Genomic DNA, 18428 nt, shown 5'->3' on the forward strand with positions numbered 1-18428 from the left:
CTGTAAGTGATTTAATCCCGAATGTTGTCCAAACATTAAAAACTGCATGTTTGAGAGGGTGCAAAAAGGTGATTCTCGTGCAGAGGTGCCACAGTTAAAAGCTTCTTTATCTTAAAGTGCTTCCTACATTGGTTCCATATTCTGAGTGATTGAAACAGAATTGGGTTGTTAGTATATTGGCGATAACTTGCATTTATTGGGGTACAAAGCAAAGAATATAAAGAAGTACCACAGGATTTTATTTCTATTGTGAACCAATCCTTTGTCTGTTTATGTATTTGTGTCAATGTCTAGCTTTTATAGCTTGTATATTTGCTGCCCAGTAATAAAACTGAAAGTTAGGTAGAGCCATGCTGCCTTCCACTTTAGGTCTTTGTAGGGACGCTCTTCGGATACGTGGATGTTTTGAATTCTAAATAAATGAGGTTATGGTTGAATCTAATTTCTTAAAAAACGATTTATTGATGTATATTGGAATATTTTGAAATAAAAAGAGCTTAGGAAGGATATTCATCTTAACAATGTTAATTCTTCCAGCTAAAGTGAGATGAAAGATTGACCATCTATGCAAGTCTTGCTTAATTTTTTCGATAAAGACAGCAAAATTTTGTTGATAGTGAGCTTTATGTCTCCTTGTGATGTTTACCCCTAGGTATTTAAACTGATCTGCAATGATAATAGGGAAGGTGTGCAATCTAATATTGTGTGCTTGGGAATTCACTGGAAAGAGCACACTTTTAGTGAAATTAATTCTGAGACCAGAAATCTTTTGAAAATGTGTTAGTGTGTTAGGACCGCAGGCACAGTATTTTGTGGATCCGATATACACAGTACCATATCATCTGCATATAGAGAAATTTTCTGTTCAAGTCCTTTTCTGATAATCCCCTTTATCTCATAAGCATTTCTACAGTGAACTGCCAGTGGCTCAATGGCGATTGCAGAAAGTAGTGGAGACAAGGGGCATCCTTGTCTGGTACCACGTTCTAGTTTAAAGTAGTCTGAATTAATGTTGTTAATACAAACTGAAGCTTCTGGACTGGTATACAGTAGTTTGATCCATGCACAAATGTTTGGGCCAAACCGAAATTTCTCCAATGTTATATTATTTTTCCAGTTCAGAAAGTATGTTTTTTTCTTATATCATTAGTTTATCTATTCATCAATCCCATTATCCTGCTCTTAATCATATATACTAAATGTTTCTCTTACAGAATATAAGTTAATTAACAAAACAGGAAATCTGCGTTTACTTTCCAAATACTTATTTTGTTTCCCCTATTGTGTTAGTATAATCTAAACAAAATTGTTTTGACTTGCTTTCTGTGTACTTGTTTGTTAATTACTCTTTGGAAAATGATCTTGTGTTTAAGATAAGGTACTATATAAATAAACATTATTATTATTATTATTATTATTATTATTATTATATATAATTTTGGTCTTAGAGGAAACAGAAAGAGTAGTCAGTATTTTGAACAAATCAGAGAACATGTGGAATGCACAAATGACAACACGGTTGTTAACCCTGCATTAAACTTATGATACATTTTAATTTTACTGTCATTCATGTTGCAGGTTAAGCAGTTTTAAATTTAGATTGATATACTGAATTGGCACTATCCACGCATGAAATTTAAAAAGCTCATTAAGTCCAGTTTGAATAATTATGCTGATAAAATATGTTTGGCCGATCTGCTTTGTCAAGCATAGTCAGAGATTCTGTTTTATTCAAAGTCTTCTCTTCTACTTAGAAATCTTTTGGCTAATCCTTTCAACTGCAATTGCCATTTGGCTTGGTTGGGAGACTGGTTAAGAAGGAAGAGAATTGTAACTGGGAATCCACGGTGTCAGAATCCTTACTTTTTGAAGGAGATACCCATTCAAGATGTAGCAATTCAGGATTTCACCTGTGATGACGGTAAATGTTTCCTTTAATAACAACATTATACTCTGGAGGCATAAAAGTTGTTTAACCTTTTAATTTTATTTCTTTCAAGGCAGTCAAATTTCACTTTTCTTCCTTTCAGCTTATAATATATGCTGGTGCTGTATTTTATGTGGTTCCTATACCAGAAACTACAAAGTGCTCAAAATATGTGCAGTAGTATTCCAATATTAAGCCTTTTCTTAGGTGATCATTCATTATGCACCTCCAGTAAAATCTGTGCAATCACTGAAACAATACTAGAACTTAAACCAGCAATAACATTTCAAAAACATTTGGAAGTCAATACATACTTGTATTTCTCAGTAATGAAATTATACTTGGGAAATGTAAATTACTTAGCAGTAATAACTTGTATTTTGGTTTTAAAATGGAATGTGTATATTGTATATAGAATGCTGTTCAGAAACCTTTTGGTTTACAAATGAGACCATGTCCTCTAATGTCTGGACATTTAAAATGTATGTAAAAAGCACAGCAAATTAAGGTGCAATTAGAATGACTTAATTTAAGGGAACCTGTAGCAGGTTTTATTAGTGCCAATACCTAATACTTTGGAGTAGAGCCAAGACACAGAAATTATGATGTTTAATTTTTGTCCAATTTAATGTGTATATCATTTTGATATAAGGTATTTTCCAGAACCTTTCTATTATCTATTAATAATATATTACTTAACCCTACTGAGTTTGGTACGGAAAGATTTCTGCATGCTTAAGTCAGTAGTATTACTAGTAAGTACTAGTAATAACAACACATTCTTTGGAGAGTTATTATATTACAACTAATTGCAGAACATCTCTCCAAATCCTAACATTATTTATATCAATTTTTTGCTAAAATATACCAGGTTTTAATACTGTGTTGAAACAGAATGCAGTGGTGACACAGTATTTACCTTCAGCTGCCAGCTGTGTTCTTCTATGTAGTGAACTAGTTCCCTTTTAAGGGTTAGTTTCTCTTTTTCACTCAATGCTACTGGGCTAAGCACTGGCACCCCCAGTGCTTTACTGGAATAAGTAAGTGCAGATGATAGATGGATGGACTGATGGATAGACAGATGGAAGAATATTGAATGGATGTATAGTATGCACTTGTGACAGCAGAATCTTTACAATCATACCTTGTGATGTAATTTACACAGTGTCAGCCTCATTCAATGTAGGAAGACAAGGTTAATTTAAACATTTGAAACACACTTTTACATAGTCAGTTTTCTTTTCTCTACCAGGTAATGATGACAACAGCTGTTCACCTCTTTCACGCTGCCCTAATGAATGTACTTGTCTAGATACTGTAGTGCGTTGCAGTAACAAAGGACTCAAGGCTCTACCCAAGGGTATCCCTAAAGAAGTTACTGAGCTGTAAGTAATAATAAGGCAACATATTAATGATATGTTTTTGTTTTAAATGTGACATAAAAAACTATAAATTTGTCTTTTTGTCTGGTATGTATTTTGTAATGTTGTGTTGACATAAACAACAGGGCAATTTTAATGTTCAATCTACTTAATCTATTTACACTTATAATTCCATTTTCTTTTGTTTTTTAGTCCATTGTAACACTGAAGTTTGTGCTTTGTGTACTTTTTTGTTTTAGCTATTTGGATGGAAACCAGTTCACCCAGGTTCCCAAGGAGCTGTCTAATTACAAGCATTTATTACTCATGTAGGTGTTTTCCAATCGAGTCTTTAACTTATTAAAATAATTTTAACTTATTATTTTACCTTCATGCTGTTACTTTGAAAAATGAAATAATTTTGCCATTGTTTGAGCCTTAAGGGAAATGAAAAAAAAAATACATTTAAAATAGCTATTTTCAAGCAACTGTCTGTTTTGTTTAGGTATTATGAAAAGTATTCCCCAAACTGTTGGTATATTAATACATTATTTGTATCTACAAGCTTTTAATTAAATAGAGCATTTAACAAGCATACACAATGTGCCCCTTAAAAATGACCAATTTTAATATAAAATTATTTTAATCATTTTTAAATGTTGTGCTCTAAGTAGTTTTTAGGCTTACATTTTTAATTTTTATTTTTTAAGTGCTGATCTCTTGTTAATTCATTTTAGACAGGGAGCATGTAGTACTTTTTGCTTAGTACACAACGCACAAGAAGTCAAAAGAAAATGAAAATTAGATTCTGAGAGCTTTTAACCCATGATGTGTTTTCATTGTATTTGCTTGCTAGTAAGTAGCCCAGCCCTGAGCTTAGCATCATAAATCAAAATGCCACATACTGTAACTAATATGGTGGTGCCATAAACATAAAACCATCATTCAGATATCAGAGTTTTCCCAGTCTCCAATGTGATCAATTATTGGTCACCTGGTAAAAATCTTGGAAGTTATTGAGTATTTACTGTGCTGTCACAATTTAAAGAGTCTACTCTTTGGCCTACTAGGATTTGAAATGTGCAATGCCTGAAATGAACATGTTATCTCACCCACCCCATCCTACTTGTCATTTACTCAGATGAGTGTAAATCAGGGTGACAGTGAGCTGAGACACTGTGCAAAAGATTTACTTTTACCAGTACAGGAACAAAGCTGGATTACTGGAGCCTTTCAAGGGTCTTGTGAGGGCCAGTGGTTTCTCACAACAATGCATTGGTTAGCTAAAGTAAAGGGACATATTTGTAAGGTGTCAAATACACTGATTTAGTTTGTCCCAACATTTGCTTAACATTTTTTCTTTTTAACGGTTTGCATTGTGTTTACCCCATTTCAGAGTAACTTATCATTAAACTATAGCAAGTGGGCTTAGTTAGCAGTTACAGGGGTCTTAGAAAAAACTTTTAGACCACATTTTACTTACTGATACTGCATAACAAAGAAAGTTTTTGAGGGTTCGTGTAATATAACATTAGAGGTTAGAACTGACTCTACTTAATCTTGTGATTCCTCTGAACGCAGGAAATAAATCTTTGACAATGAGGTAGAATTGGCTATCTGAATATCAAGAATTTAATTATATGGACTTTTTTTCTTGACTGTTAACTTGTCTAAGGTGTGAATTTTACAATCATGTTTCACATAGCACATTTTCTCTTTTATTACATTGTACCTTAATGTCTCATTATTAGAAATTAAGGTTTCAATAATAATTATATGACTGCTCATAGAAAATTGACATGCTTATGTTTGTGTTTTTCATTTTAGTGATTTAAGTAACAACCACATCAGTACTTTGTCCAATCAGAGCTTCAGCAACATGACTGAACTGCTTACCTTGTAAGTTGGATGTTGATTGTTGTTTAACAATTTATGTCAACTTTTATTTCAGTTTTCTGTGGTATGTAACTTTTCAGTGTTTCTTAACAGAATTCTGAGCTACAACCGACTGAGATGTATTCCTGTTAAGGCCTTTGATGGACTGAAGTCCCTTAGATTGTTGTGAGTATTAACTTTTGTTAGCATTATTCAAATTAAAGGTTTAGTTCCAAAAGGTTTTTTTTTACTGTAAGTGTATTTTATGTACTGTGAAGTAAATATTTTATTAAAGAATATTGAAGGCACTATATAAATACTGATTAAGTTAGTTACAATGTCTGGAGCCTTGTTTTCGATGTAAAGCCTCAGTTTTCAAGAGCTAATTTGATTAGTGGCAGCATCTTATAAATAACCTCAGCTGCATTTTTTAAAAATGCTTCCCTTTTCAGAAACTGAAATTAAAACTATAGTAAAACTAATTACAAGACTATTTTAATTGAAAGTTACTATTAATACTGAAATATAATTTTAATGGTAACGTAGATAGACACTACACTAGGCTAATGCTGACTGGAATATGCAATATTTCATGCAATTCAGGGGATTGAATTCATAGACACATTTTTTGTGTTCATAAGAATTACATATGAACGCTTTGAAATTATTTTACTTTTTTTTTGGACTGTCACCTCCTGACTCACCAATATGAGAAAACTTCCACAGATGATACATTGTTCGACTCATCTTGTTCTCCTCTATTTTATGCCTTTGCCTTCTAGACCCCAAAGAATAACAACATTTTTGATGCCATTTTTGGACCAAATTTTTGCAGGAAATTACATCCTTATGATAAAAAGTAAATTACCCATACAGTACAGAGGTGTCTTCTGCAAAAATGATTAGAAAGGCTTGAACTTCTCAATGCCACTTCAACCAATCCCAGGGGTTCACCCTAATTGAATATAAGGGGTTAAAGTTACTCCTTTTCACAAAACTTCGAAAAAAAAAAAAAACTTTGAAAAAATTGGATTGATAATATAGACATTTGGGATGTCATTTTATGCTATTTCTGGTTGCTGATCACGAATATGATAATATTTTTGATATTTGATGCTTTACCACTCACCCTAGCCTTTTTAACCACTCCCAGAAGATTAAAAATGACAAATTTCAATCATAAGCAAGTGAGGGTATCATTTTAGATTTTTTTCAAGGTTAGTGATTATGAATATGATGCTATTTTTATTTTTGCTCCTTTACTAGGAATCTAGACCTCTATTGACTTCTGTAAGAAGGTGGAAATGACACATTTCTATTACCCTCAACTACATTTAGTATTTAAACATTTAATTTGAAGGACATATTTTAATATTTTAAATATCTGATGCAGTTGTTTATTATGTACTTCTACCTCATGAAGTAAATCATTACAATTCTTATGAATACTCCCAAATTAGGGTGGTTTACACTAAATCATACTTTTTATTTTCATATTTATTTACTATTTGTGCTCCCACTTTCATTGAATTGTTATATTCTTCATTAAACATTTCAGTATACAATACATGGCAGTATAAATATGGTATAAATTAAACATTGACAGACTGCTCTAATCACTAAAATTTTTTGTTGACCAGTTCTTTTCCAGCCTTGAGTTATGAACATTCCATTTTTTATAGTTACTAAGAGCTTTTTGGTAAAATGTCTTTAAAAGACTTTTGTTTTAATATAATATTGAGCTAGCATTTTTAGTTGTATAGTAACAAACTGCATTTAAACTGTATTATCAAAAACCTGGATACATACAATTTAATTAAAAGAAAACATTAATATGCATATTTGTTTTATTCTGCAATCTTAAGTCAGTTAGTTCTTTCATAACCAAGCCATTTATTTTTAGTATTTGAAGTTTTTGATAGATTCTTGACATTTTATTGTATACCTGGTAATTTTTCCAATTTTTTCTCTACCCAAGGTCTCTACATGGTAATGACATCTCGGTTATTCCTGAAGGAGCCTTTCATGATCTTTCAGCACTGTCACACCTGTAAGTATGCATGTCAGCTGGAGCCTTTCTGCACTTTTGAAGTAACATAAAAACATTGCTATACAGTATCTGAATTACATCTTATTTTCTCTCAGAATGGTACATCCAACCCTCAAGGTGACATTACCTGGCGAAAAGCAAACGTAAAGAATAAAACTTTGATGTTTTAAAATATCTGTGTGCCACACAGAGATATATGACTCACACAGGGTTTCAGTGTAAATATTGATCTATTTATATTTAAAGGACTGATATAATTTCTTAGTATTTACTAAATACAATCTAGGAAACTAACAAAAATGTTTTTTGCTGTAAAAAAAATACATTTGTGTATATTTATAATAAAATTAGAGTTAGGGCAAGACCTTTTTTGGAACTCATTGTAAATAATAATACAAGGATGCAATAAAAAGTAATACAGTTTAATTAAAACGCTTTAAATGCTATTATGATTTCCTGCTGTTAGACTGTTTTCACAAAACAAGCAGTTGAAAATGTTTGATCAAAAAGAAGGAGACAATCAAGTTTTCATCAGATTAAAATAAACATTTTAAGCTTCTACATGGCCTTGATTAATGCAGTTAACTGTTTCAAGAGTTAAACACTTTAGTAGGTATTATTTTAATTTTACCACATTACATGACAGGGTGGCATGTTGGTGCATTGGTAACACTACTGCCTTGCAGTAAGGAGATCATGGTTCATGTCCTGGGTCCTTCCTGTGTGGAGTTTGCATGTTCAGTTTCAGGTTAAGGTTTGTAGACACGACATTTCTTAAATCTTTAATTTATGTTTGTTTATGCTTATTGTAGAGCTCTTGGTGCCAACCCCCTATACTGTGACTGTAACATGCAATGGCTTTCTGACTGGGTGAAATCAGGGTATAAAGAACCTGGCATTGCTCGTTGCACTGGACCTGGAGAAATGACAGACAAACTGTTGCTCACAACTCCGTCTAAGAAATTTACCTGTCAAGGTGAGGAAAATATTTATGAACTTTCTTGTATCAGTTTCATAGTATGTTATTTATGCTGCGTCATTTCTTTTTTTTTTTTTTTAATATAATATCAAATTTCAAAACATTTAAAGGTATACCAAACCACACAAATAATCAAATGTAAACTATTCCAGAAATAGGTCATTCAACATATGCAAATATAATTAAGAAGATGCTTAAGAACATCACCTTTTGCCTAGATTTACAGTGCAGTACTGTCATATAATAATGCATCATGCTATGCAACCATTCATTAATTTTAATGATTTCTTCAATATCATCTACATTTGGTGTTTCTGTCTCTGATATTTGCTAATTAACATCCTGCCTCTAGATATTCCAGGGCCATGTGGTTTTCTTGTGACAGGTAAGACAAGCAAGGACCTCTTCAAGTAAAAAAAAAAAAACCCTTTTGTATTCTCATGATGTTGTTAGCCCTGATAAACTTTTCCACCAATAGTGACCATGTTTGTATGCACCGTTCTCCCCAAACCCTATTCTTATTTATGGGTCAGTAATGGTGTGTGTAGTTTGGAATTCATTTTTTTTTTTGCTTCCTTAAGATTTTGTACCCCCTATTTAGTGAGCATGTGTTTGTATAAAATGTTTATTAAAAGTTAAAGGTGTCATTTTTTCTCTTACACTGTAATTTATTCACACAGGACCAGTTGATGTCAGCATTCTCGCCAAATGCAACCCTTGCCTGTCAAACCCCTGCAAAAATGATGGTACATGCAACAATGATCCTGTAGATTTCTACAGATGTACATGCCCGTATGGATTTAAGGTTTGTTGTCATGCAAGTGTCATTAGATCATTCTCTCAGTATATTTTGATTGTTGAAATCTTCTAATCAATGTTCTTTTTTTTTCCTTTTTCTCAACATTTAGGGGCAGGATTGTGACATTCCTATTCATGCATGTATTAGCAGCCCGTGTCAAAATGGAGGAACATGTGATTTAAAGGATGGGGAGAAGGAAGGATTCTGGTACGTTGTTCAATTGATAATTCAATTAATAAGTTAACATACACAAGTCCAAAATACACACACACACAGAAGGTCATTTCACTTTACTTGACTTTTACTTTTATGTTTAAACACTTTATGCTTAACATATAAAGTGTTATAAAAAAGTTAATGCTTTCAGGACACAAGTAATAAAGTTAAGTAAAACACCATTTTGTAATATTTATGCAGTATGCAAGTGTGTAATTATTTAATATTTGTCTCAATTATTCTAATTATGTTGCACTGTTGTATGAGGGTGCAGTTGCTGAAGTTACTGCAGAATAGCTCCAGAGACCGCTGTTAAAATCATGCTGTTAAAGGTATTGTCCATGTGATGTTTACCCATTGTCCTGGTGTCTTATGTGGGTTTTCAGTGAGTTTTCTGTTTTACTCCAACATTTGTAAAATGACTGGGCTTTGTTAATTGGTGACTATTAATTAATTAGCCTTCAAGTGTGAGAGGAGGGCTCACACAGAACATAGAAAAAGTCCTGGGTTTTTGCCCACCTTGTGCACTATATTGCAAGATTAGGTTCCATCCTCCTACAGACCTGAATGAATAAAAATAAGTTTTAATAAATAAGTCATTACTTTTTTCAAATTCTCTGACTTCTTAATACCTAATCTATTTATAAAAAGATTAGTTTTATCTTCAGAACAGACTCCAGCAGTGAATTTGCAAAATTACTTCTATTTATGTCACTTTCCCTATCATGCATCTGCAGTGATATTCTAATGAGACAGATTCTGGCTTTCTCACACCAGAGAGCCAAGGGATCTTTCCGATTTTGGCAGCTGCTTATTCACCTTACACTTGCATACTAGCTCTATAGCCAGTTATTGGCACTTCAGCCAGTTTTTTTTTTGGTGTGTGTGTGTGTGTGTGTTACAAGACTTTAAGGACCTGTTGTTCATTTTGTAATTGGGCTGGTTACATTTCATATTATATATCATATAATTAAGAATTTCATTGTATTCTGTCTACTTGACATATAATCCTGTGCACGAATTTGAACATGACATCAGTTTCTCTGGGGTCTATAATGACAGAATTTGTCACCTAATAAATTGTTTCAAAGATCCATTCAGGTACTATACCTCCTGACACCATTTACTAATTCACAATTAGATATCTCACTTGACAGCACTTGCTGTAGGGTTTTCTGGCAGAAGTACCTCCATAATTTAAGCACTTTTCTTGGGTGTTGTAGCTGATTGTATAAGATGGGAATACACTTTGTAGGTATTGTTTTGATTACCCTGCAGTGTTAAGGCTGTCAGCAAAGTATTTTTATGCACAGGACACTTTAGCCATTTTAAGTTGCTAAAAATGAAATGCAGAAATTGTTTAGCAGCTTACTTTCACACCATGAAATGCTCAGAGTTTGCTACAGAATACAGAATAGCTTCCTTCTACAAAGTCCAGTCATTGTATATATGTAGATGTGACATTTAGTTTATGTGCTGCAAATCATCACTGTTTTAAGACTTTTTTCTTTAAGACACTGACATCAGAGATGTAAGTAAACTGTTGCAAAGTGCTGGTTATAAAGAACATAACATTTGATTTATTCATTTGATGAGGTCTTTATAGACTTGATGCACTCTCCTTTAATGATACCTGGTAAACTAATCAGTAGTACCATTTGTTTTAGCTTTTAGTGTACAAGCCATACTGGTGTAAATGAACTTTGAATCATTTTAGATAGCTCAGACTGTAGATATTTTATAGCTGTAATGTACATGCCTTTGAAATGGAGACACTACCATTATGAAGCATGCTTATTTCATTTCAAAATATTATACTTAAGAGGTAGATCTTTGGCATTCATTTCAATGTAGAGAACAAAAATTTCTGAGCAGGAATAACCATTTGATTTATTATCACCTCAAACTAAATTGATTTTTAAAGGAATATTGGATAGCTCTTATGGTCCAAAAAGAATCTAGTGAGATTTCAGAATATTTTTTTCTTACTGGAAAAGAGCAACACCATGTTATTTGTATTTAATATGTTTAAAGCATTTTTTTGCAAGAGTAAAATGTCTGAAAAAATTATATTGCTGAAAGTAAAAACCTTATTTTATCATGTTATATTTATACAAAATGAATATGCCTCAGCTTCTCTAATATGCAGTGACTCACAGGATTAAGGATTCATTTTCCAAACTGTGCATCTCTACATGCTTTGAGCACATTAACTCTGAAATTAGTTAATCAAGAAGTAAAATGACTCCAGCTGCACTTCATGAATAATAAAACATGAAGCTCTGTTAAATTACCTTAATAATTCCACATGAGAATGGCAATCTTCTTATCAAGCCTATTAAGATCGAGCATGAAATGAGAAAGTCTTTACCCCCCTGCACTTCATTAACAAATTATCAGGTCCTCTTAGCTAAACTTTTGTCAAAAGATTAATCAGATACACTCTCTTGCATGTAAAATATTTAGTGGAACGCAAAAGCAGGAGATGAAAACTTATTAGTATGTCTCACCAATTCAGAATTTAATAATTTATATAACAGATACTAAAGAAATATTTTCAATCTTCATTTTTAAATCAGGCTTCTTACTGGTATGGAAACATAATTTGTGGCTACACTGCATGGGTCATACAGGTAAACTATCTAATATGTCAGTATTCTCTAGTTATAGTTCTTCTGCCAGTATTTGTCTGGAAAACTCAATGATAAGGCTGAATTGACAATGTGCCTGCAAATTAATGTGTGGCTGAACAGCACAGAGCGATTCATATAGCATATAATTGAAGTTACTTTCTTTTAGGTTTATAGAGACATGTTAATTGCAAGGAGGTGGTAGAACTGACTACTGTTTTGGCACTTTTTTTGTAAAGCATATATTTTAGAATCTTTGTTGAGAGTTAATGTAGTTTAGTGCTGGTGACAGTTTTACAAGAGAAAATAATATTTGCTACAAAGACATCAGAGAAGAGCATATCACACTGAATATATTAAATATGGACCTTATTTGCTTCTCTTTTTCTATTGTTACAATTTGGAGAACTATTTTATTATTACAGTATAGAGCATAATCCATTTTCTTAACACTTTCACTGCAGGGTGGGTCATACAGTGCAGAGATGCATTAGAAGCCTTTCCTTTTTGTTAATTGTAAAGCTGGTTTTACTACACTGGAAACAAAGTGTCCCCCAGAAAGTACAATATTAATATATTAAGTTTACACTTTCATAAAAAAAAACCTAGGTCATACCAGGCTATAGTGTAAAATGTGTGATAATGAAATCAGTAATGTAAATATTCATCTATTTGTTCAAACTCTAGCTAAAGAGAGGGTTACATTACATTGTTCTAGTTGCCAAGTCAAAAGGTTTCACAGTGGTTAGGGTGTCTTTTATTAAAAAGTTAATTACCTGTTTAAATTATAAATCTTCAAATAAAATATGTGCAGTGTTGCAAAATAATATTTGTAGGTAAAGTGCATCTCCAGGAAAATAAAAAGTTGATGCAGACTTGTGTTTTTCTCTCTGTAAATTTTGCTCAGTTTCGATTTTGCTATGACTTAATACTTATTCTAAAAATAAGGTTAGTGCCCACACTTATTTTTCTCATTGCCCAAATTATTTAAAGAAATATTGGAACAAAGTATTTGATCAACTATCAATAGCATTATAATAATGATACAAATTCATTAAGTTTCTGAATAGTGTGCTTGAAATGATGAGCAGATTAAGTTTGATACTGATTTCATTTGACACAGTTTAAAATGCTTTTTTCTAATATGTAGTTTAATTACTAGAAAAAAACTACAATGTGGGAAAATAATAATGTGTAATTTTCCTTATTGCATATCTACATTCCTCATTGATAAAAAAAAATATATTGTGTGCATTTCCTTTTTTCACGTTTAAATTGCAAAAACAGAAATACAGTTTATGATACTCACCTGTTATGACCATGGAATTCTCCTTTAAATGAATGTTATCAGGTGTCCCCAAAAATATCTAACCTTAGTAAATTACAATCATCAAAAATATGAATGTACATTTTTAGTATGTACTTTACTCAAGACTAAGAGCTATAACTAAAACAATTCTTTAATTTAGTAGAATGGATATCAAAATTCTATACACCTGAAATCAAAAGTCATGTCAAACTTTTTCCCATGTTACTCTTAAGTGAGAAACAATATGGTTATTTTTAGGACTAAACATTTTTTAATAAAATGCCTTTCATATTTTTTATATCTCACTTCTGATACCTTTCAATAAGATCCTGTTGAATTAGTCCGTGCATACCATGCTTATCTCTGAACTATGCAACCAAGAAATGGTCAGTGAAATCTTACAGGAAGAGCTCATTTTTATTTATGGCTAATCAGAATTACTTCAATTGATGTCAGATTAAGACAAATTACCTTTATACGTGACTTAGAGTCTAAATGGTTAGATTTAAAGCAGTTACATCAAGGCATTATCATTTGTTCTTATTTTTTTTTTTCTAAAAATTATTATTTTGTTTTTACTTAAATCATATGAAAAGTGAAATGGGTCTGACAAGATTTCCATCATTATATCAAGAAAAGCTTACATTCCAGTAAAACTGTGTAGATTTTGATATCCACTATATGTAAAAAGTTAGGAAAAACAGAGGTAAACTTGAATGGTTAGATTGTGTACTGTAAAACCTTTTTGTTCTTGATGTAAAATATGTTCTGTATGAAACTCATAAGGGGACATAGTGTTAATTTTTTTTTTCTGGGTAACTTATGTGCTCCACTTACTATGTGTTGCCCACTACCACTTACTATGTTGTTCACAGCACTCACTGTCTTGCGCTCACCACTTTCTATATCTTGTGTACACCACATACTATCTTGTTAGCACCACGTACTACCTCGTGCCTACTACTTACTATAGCCTGTGCACCAGATACTTTAAAGTTGCACCAGCTATTATTGAGTGTGCACCGCATACATTCTGATGACCACCAAATACAATCATTTGACTGACTGTACATCATTTTTCTATGAATTTGCCATATTGCTTGACAGTTTGATGTTACATACACAGTTACATTCCACAGATAAGCCCTTCTTAAAATGAGATGATTTTTGTCTTACTAAATTTGAATATCCTAGTCAAATCCACTGGTAAACCTGGCACACTGGGTCATCCATTGCACTGTGCAAAACAAACTGCAATATTGAAAGGGCACAGCAATGAGCTAAGTCGTATTGCAGTCATTTCTCTTATAAAGTTTTTGACTAGTGCGCATAAAGGTCACATTTATCCATGTGACTAGGAACCCTAATAGTAGCGTGAGCATTTTATTTATAAGACTTTCTAGTTATGATTTAAAGCTTTGTATTCTTTTGATTTTATTTTTGATATTGTTTGTGTTTGAAGACTGATTGGTTTTGATTTTTCTGATTAACAAACCCTGCTAGAATTTAAATAACAATTCATCTGATGATCCTTTCTCTTTAAAACTCTGCCTCATCATCTCTGTGGCAATAAATTTGGGACATCTTTCTTAGTTACTTTTAATGTACTGCTAGAATAGCACATTTAACAAATGCAAAGCAATATAAAGTAAACACAAAGGGCATATACTGTATTTAGTTTTCTTGTTCAGTTATGAATAGATCTTGTGCTCATGCAAAGGGCTAAATATGCCAGCTAACATTATTAGTATATATTTATATTATTCACAGTACAATGCAGTTTCTGTTTAAGAGAAACAAATGCACAACATATATTAAAGTAGATAATTTAATTCTATTACTGGTTTTCCATTCTACCTTTCAGTATAAAAAGTAGTTTGATGTAAAGTTATTTTTCAATAATATTAGTTAATGCTTTTAAGGGTAACATTCTTATAATTGTTGTCTTATTTATTTTCTAAGTGTCATATCATGTCATTATCTAATCACTTAATCCAGAGCAGGGTTGCAGGGAAGCTGAAGCCTATTCCAGCTAGCATAGGACTCAAAGTAGGAACAAACCCTGGACAGGGCACTCTTCCATAGTAGTGTGAACACACACACATCAGGCACACCCTAGGGTCAGTTTAAGCTCGCCAATTCACTCAACCTGCATGCCTTTGGGCAGTGGGAAAAAAACGGAGCACCCAGAGGAAACTCACACAGACACGGGGAGAACACGCAAACTTTGTACAGGGTGGACCTGGGAGACAAACCCCAACCTCCATACTGTGAGGCAGCAGCGCTTACCACTGCATCACCATGCTGCACCCATTTTATAACTATAACTATATAATTATTGAAATTATTAATTTCAATAATTAATAATATATATATATATTTTTTAAAAACAAGTTGTCTTGACTCACTTTATTTGTATATATCTACAGAGGGTATGATCCAACATTAGGTTATTTAAAGTAGTTAATTCCATAATTTTAATGTACTCTTCCCAAGATAAGATGACTGCGTAAAGTATTGTTTAACCTTGAGTTAAAAACTTAAGACATTATAGATTTCTGTCATTGTCTGATTGAGGACTCATCCCTAAATCCACCCATTTTTCTTAAAATTGGGTTACTGTTCTCTTAGCCCATGTCTGTTTAGAATATTGGCTGGAGTCAACTGATGAGATCTTCTAAGTGGTGTATAGCCCTCAACTGTTACACATGATATACATTGTATTTACCTGAGGGAAATTAAAGAACTCATTGCTGCCTCAGCCTTTTACTTTGGAATTTGCTTTAGCACCCTTTCTCACAGAGTAGGTCTTCTTCTTCACTTGAGTATTGTTTTGCTTAGAATTTCTCTGGTTTAGACCTCCGTATTGTTTAATGGTAAATGTGTAGGTTGCTCCTCACCTCTGTATTTCAGTTTTTCTTAGTTTTGAATCTCAAATAGAGCAATTATGTTAAGTTTTTTGTGGCTTTGACATCTCACTGTCTTTAGCATTTTTCCTTTGAGCTTATTATTTCTTTATTAGTTCCTTTCTTGATTGCTCTTACTGTATATTAAAGTACCTTTGTCTAATTGTTAGTTTATGCACAGAAAAGAAATATTGCTTGTTTTCTTTTTTTCTATTCTACTGGATCTTTCCTTGCTGAAGTCCCAGCTTTGCCTTTTTAATTTAATCATTACCTTATAAATTAAATATATAGCTGGTAGTTGATTTGTTTTCTTTTATATATTAATAACTAGCAAAATACCCGCGCTTCGCAGCGGCGAAGTACTGCCTTAAAATTTTTATTAAGAAGAAAATTAAACCTTTTTAAACTAAGGGAAAATATACCAATAATTATTTGTTAAGGATCTCTTTGTATACCACATTGTGAGTTCGGCCCTCCGGTTGTAATATGACCAAGCTGTGCTCTGAGCTTACTCTTAAGCATGCAACATACAGTTGGCCATGTGAACAGTAATCTTGTTTCAAATCTCAAATCTGCTGTCATAATCAGATTGAGTTTCATGGTTTGTTTCAATTACAACAGTATTTGTAGGACTTGTGTTGAAGAGACATTCGGCATCTGTCAAGCGTTGTAAGTATACAACCTGTTTCATCGATAACTTTACATCCAGCTTTTGAGAGTTTAAACATTCATAAACATCAAAGTGTCCACTACTGAAATCGTCACCTGTCAATCTAAGATGTTTAAGGGGCATTGGTGGTTTTCAAAAGGTGTAAAATATTTGGCCATTTCGGTACACTTGAAAGCGACAACCGAACAATTCACCGACAGCCATCAACTCAATTGCAGATGCATAGGTGAAGGGCTTAAGCATTTCACTCTTCTAGTGCTCCTGTGTAGAATAATAATCTCCTGTACCGTCATCAGTCCACACCTTGAACCTGTCCCAGTCATTCAATACATAAGACACAATGTTCCTCCGGATATCAAGAGTGAGCCTGATATGGCAATATGCAATATGTAACAAAGAGAATGGAAAAGGTAGATGCCGTCTCCAGGCATGGAAACCACTCGGTAAGTTCTTTGATCGATGGTGATCACCTCGATAGACATGTTAATGGGGGTACGGTTGGAATGATAAAGGAAATAGGTACCTGAACAATGTAAAGTAAGTCTAAAATACCTACACAATAACTATAATCGTAATAAATGAACAATAAAACAGCGGAGAAGCCGTGGATTAAATAAAAAGGCTGTAGTTATCAGCAGGGAGACGTGAATCCGTGGCGAAGCAAGGAAGGTAATGTAGAGACTGGAGCGATGGATGGCCTTATATAGGCAGGCAGCCAACAACGTGGGAGGCATTGGGATGGGGGACCCAACGCCGCCTCACACGGTGACCGAGCTGCAGGCTATGGACGTATATATGTAAGTAAGTAGGATTCAGTTAGCGTTGGGAAACCGCGTACCAAATTTCTTGAAGTTGGGCCCATAAGTAACAAAGACCGTTGAAAAGTTCAATAAGAACAGTGGCATCATACCACCGAAATAAGTACCAAATTTCAGCCTTCTACCTACACGGGAAGTTGGAGAATTTGTGACGTTGGAAAGTTCAATATGGCGGCCGACATTGGCATCATACCATCGAAATAAGTACGTACATCGGTTTCGGTTAGCGCAGGGAAGCCGCCTACCAAATTTCGTGAAGATGGGGCCATAAATAAGAAAGTTCAACATGGCGGACGTTGTCGACCGTTATCGACCATTATGACCGTTACATGTAGAATTTCAAAATGAAACCTGCTTAACTTTTGTAAGTAAGCTGTAAGGAATAAGCCTGCCAAATTTCAGCCTTCTACCTACACGGGAAGTTGGAGAATTAGTGATGAGTGAGTGAGTGAGTCAGTGAGGGCTTTGCCTTTTATTAGTATAGATTTAAATACAGAAATTGATTTACAATAATATATAATTATCAAATTTGTATTACAGTAGAAACTTAGGTGGTTTACTTTCCCCATTTATATTCTGAGCACCTTATTTAACACTGGTGTCTTTCATAACCTGACAAAAGAATGGATATTTTGTTGGCTTCTCTTAATTGCATTATTTCAATGCCTCAGCACTATGATGTACCCTTTAAAGTATATTTATTGGACAAAAATGAAAGATAGTGACATAAGTCACAGAATGCAAACAGCTCCTGTCCATTGTCCATGAAGAAACTAATGATCAGTATATCACCAATATAATACCACATTTTGATGATTTTGAAATTAAAAAAGCAAAAATATTTCTTTATAAAATAAAATACTTTGGGCGACACAGTGGCGCAGTGGG

The 18428-nt window shown here is 33.2% G+C and overlaps 1 protein-coding gene across 9 annotated transcripts in view; it reads left to right on the forward strand.

Annotated features, from left to right (window-relative positions):
* slit2 (slit homolog 2 (Drosophila)) overlaps positions 1 to 18428 on the forward strand; it is a 273310-nt gene that overhangs the window by 216801 nt on the left and 38081 nt on the right. For all 9 annotated transcript variants that reach the window (XM_039751559.1, XM_039751562.1, XM_039751561.1 and 6 more), the window contains 9 exons: positions 1755 to 1921; positions 3180 to 3312; positions 3549 to 3617; positions 5116 to 5187; positions 5278 to 5349; positions 7142 to 7213; positions 8026 to 8189; positions 8873 to 8997; positions 9101 to 9198. In XM_039751559.1, the coding sequence (XP_039607493.1) occupies positions 1755 to 1921; positions 3180 to 3312; positions 3549 to 3617; positions 5116 to 5187; positions 5278 to 5349; positions 7142 to 7213; positions 8026 to 8189; positions 8873 to 8997; positions 9101 to 9198 (972 nt within the window). The remainder of the gene's footprint in view (positions 1 to 1754; positions 1922 to 3179; positions 3313 to 3548; positions 3618 to 5115; positions 5188 to 5277; positions 5350 to 7141; positions 7214 to 8025; positions 8190 to 8872; positions 8998 to 9100; positions 9199 to 18428) is intronic.

The sequence above is a fragment of the Polypterus senegalus genome, chromosome 4 (genome assembly GCF_016835505.1).
Source record: "Polypterus senegalus isolate Bchr_013 chromosome 4, ASM1683550v1, whole genome shotgun sequence".
Taxonomy (NCBI): domain Eukaryota; kingdom Metazoa; phylum Chordata; class Cladistia; order Polypteriformes; family Polypteridae; genus Polypterus; species Polypterus senegalus.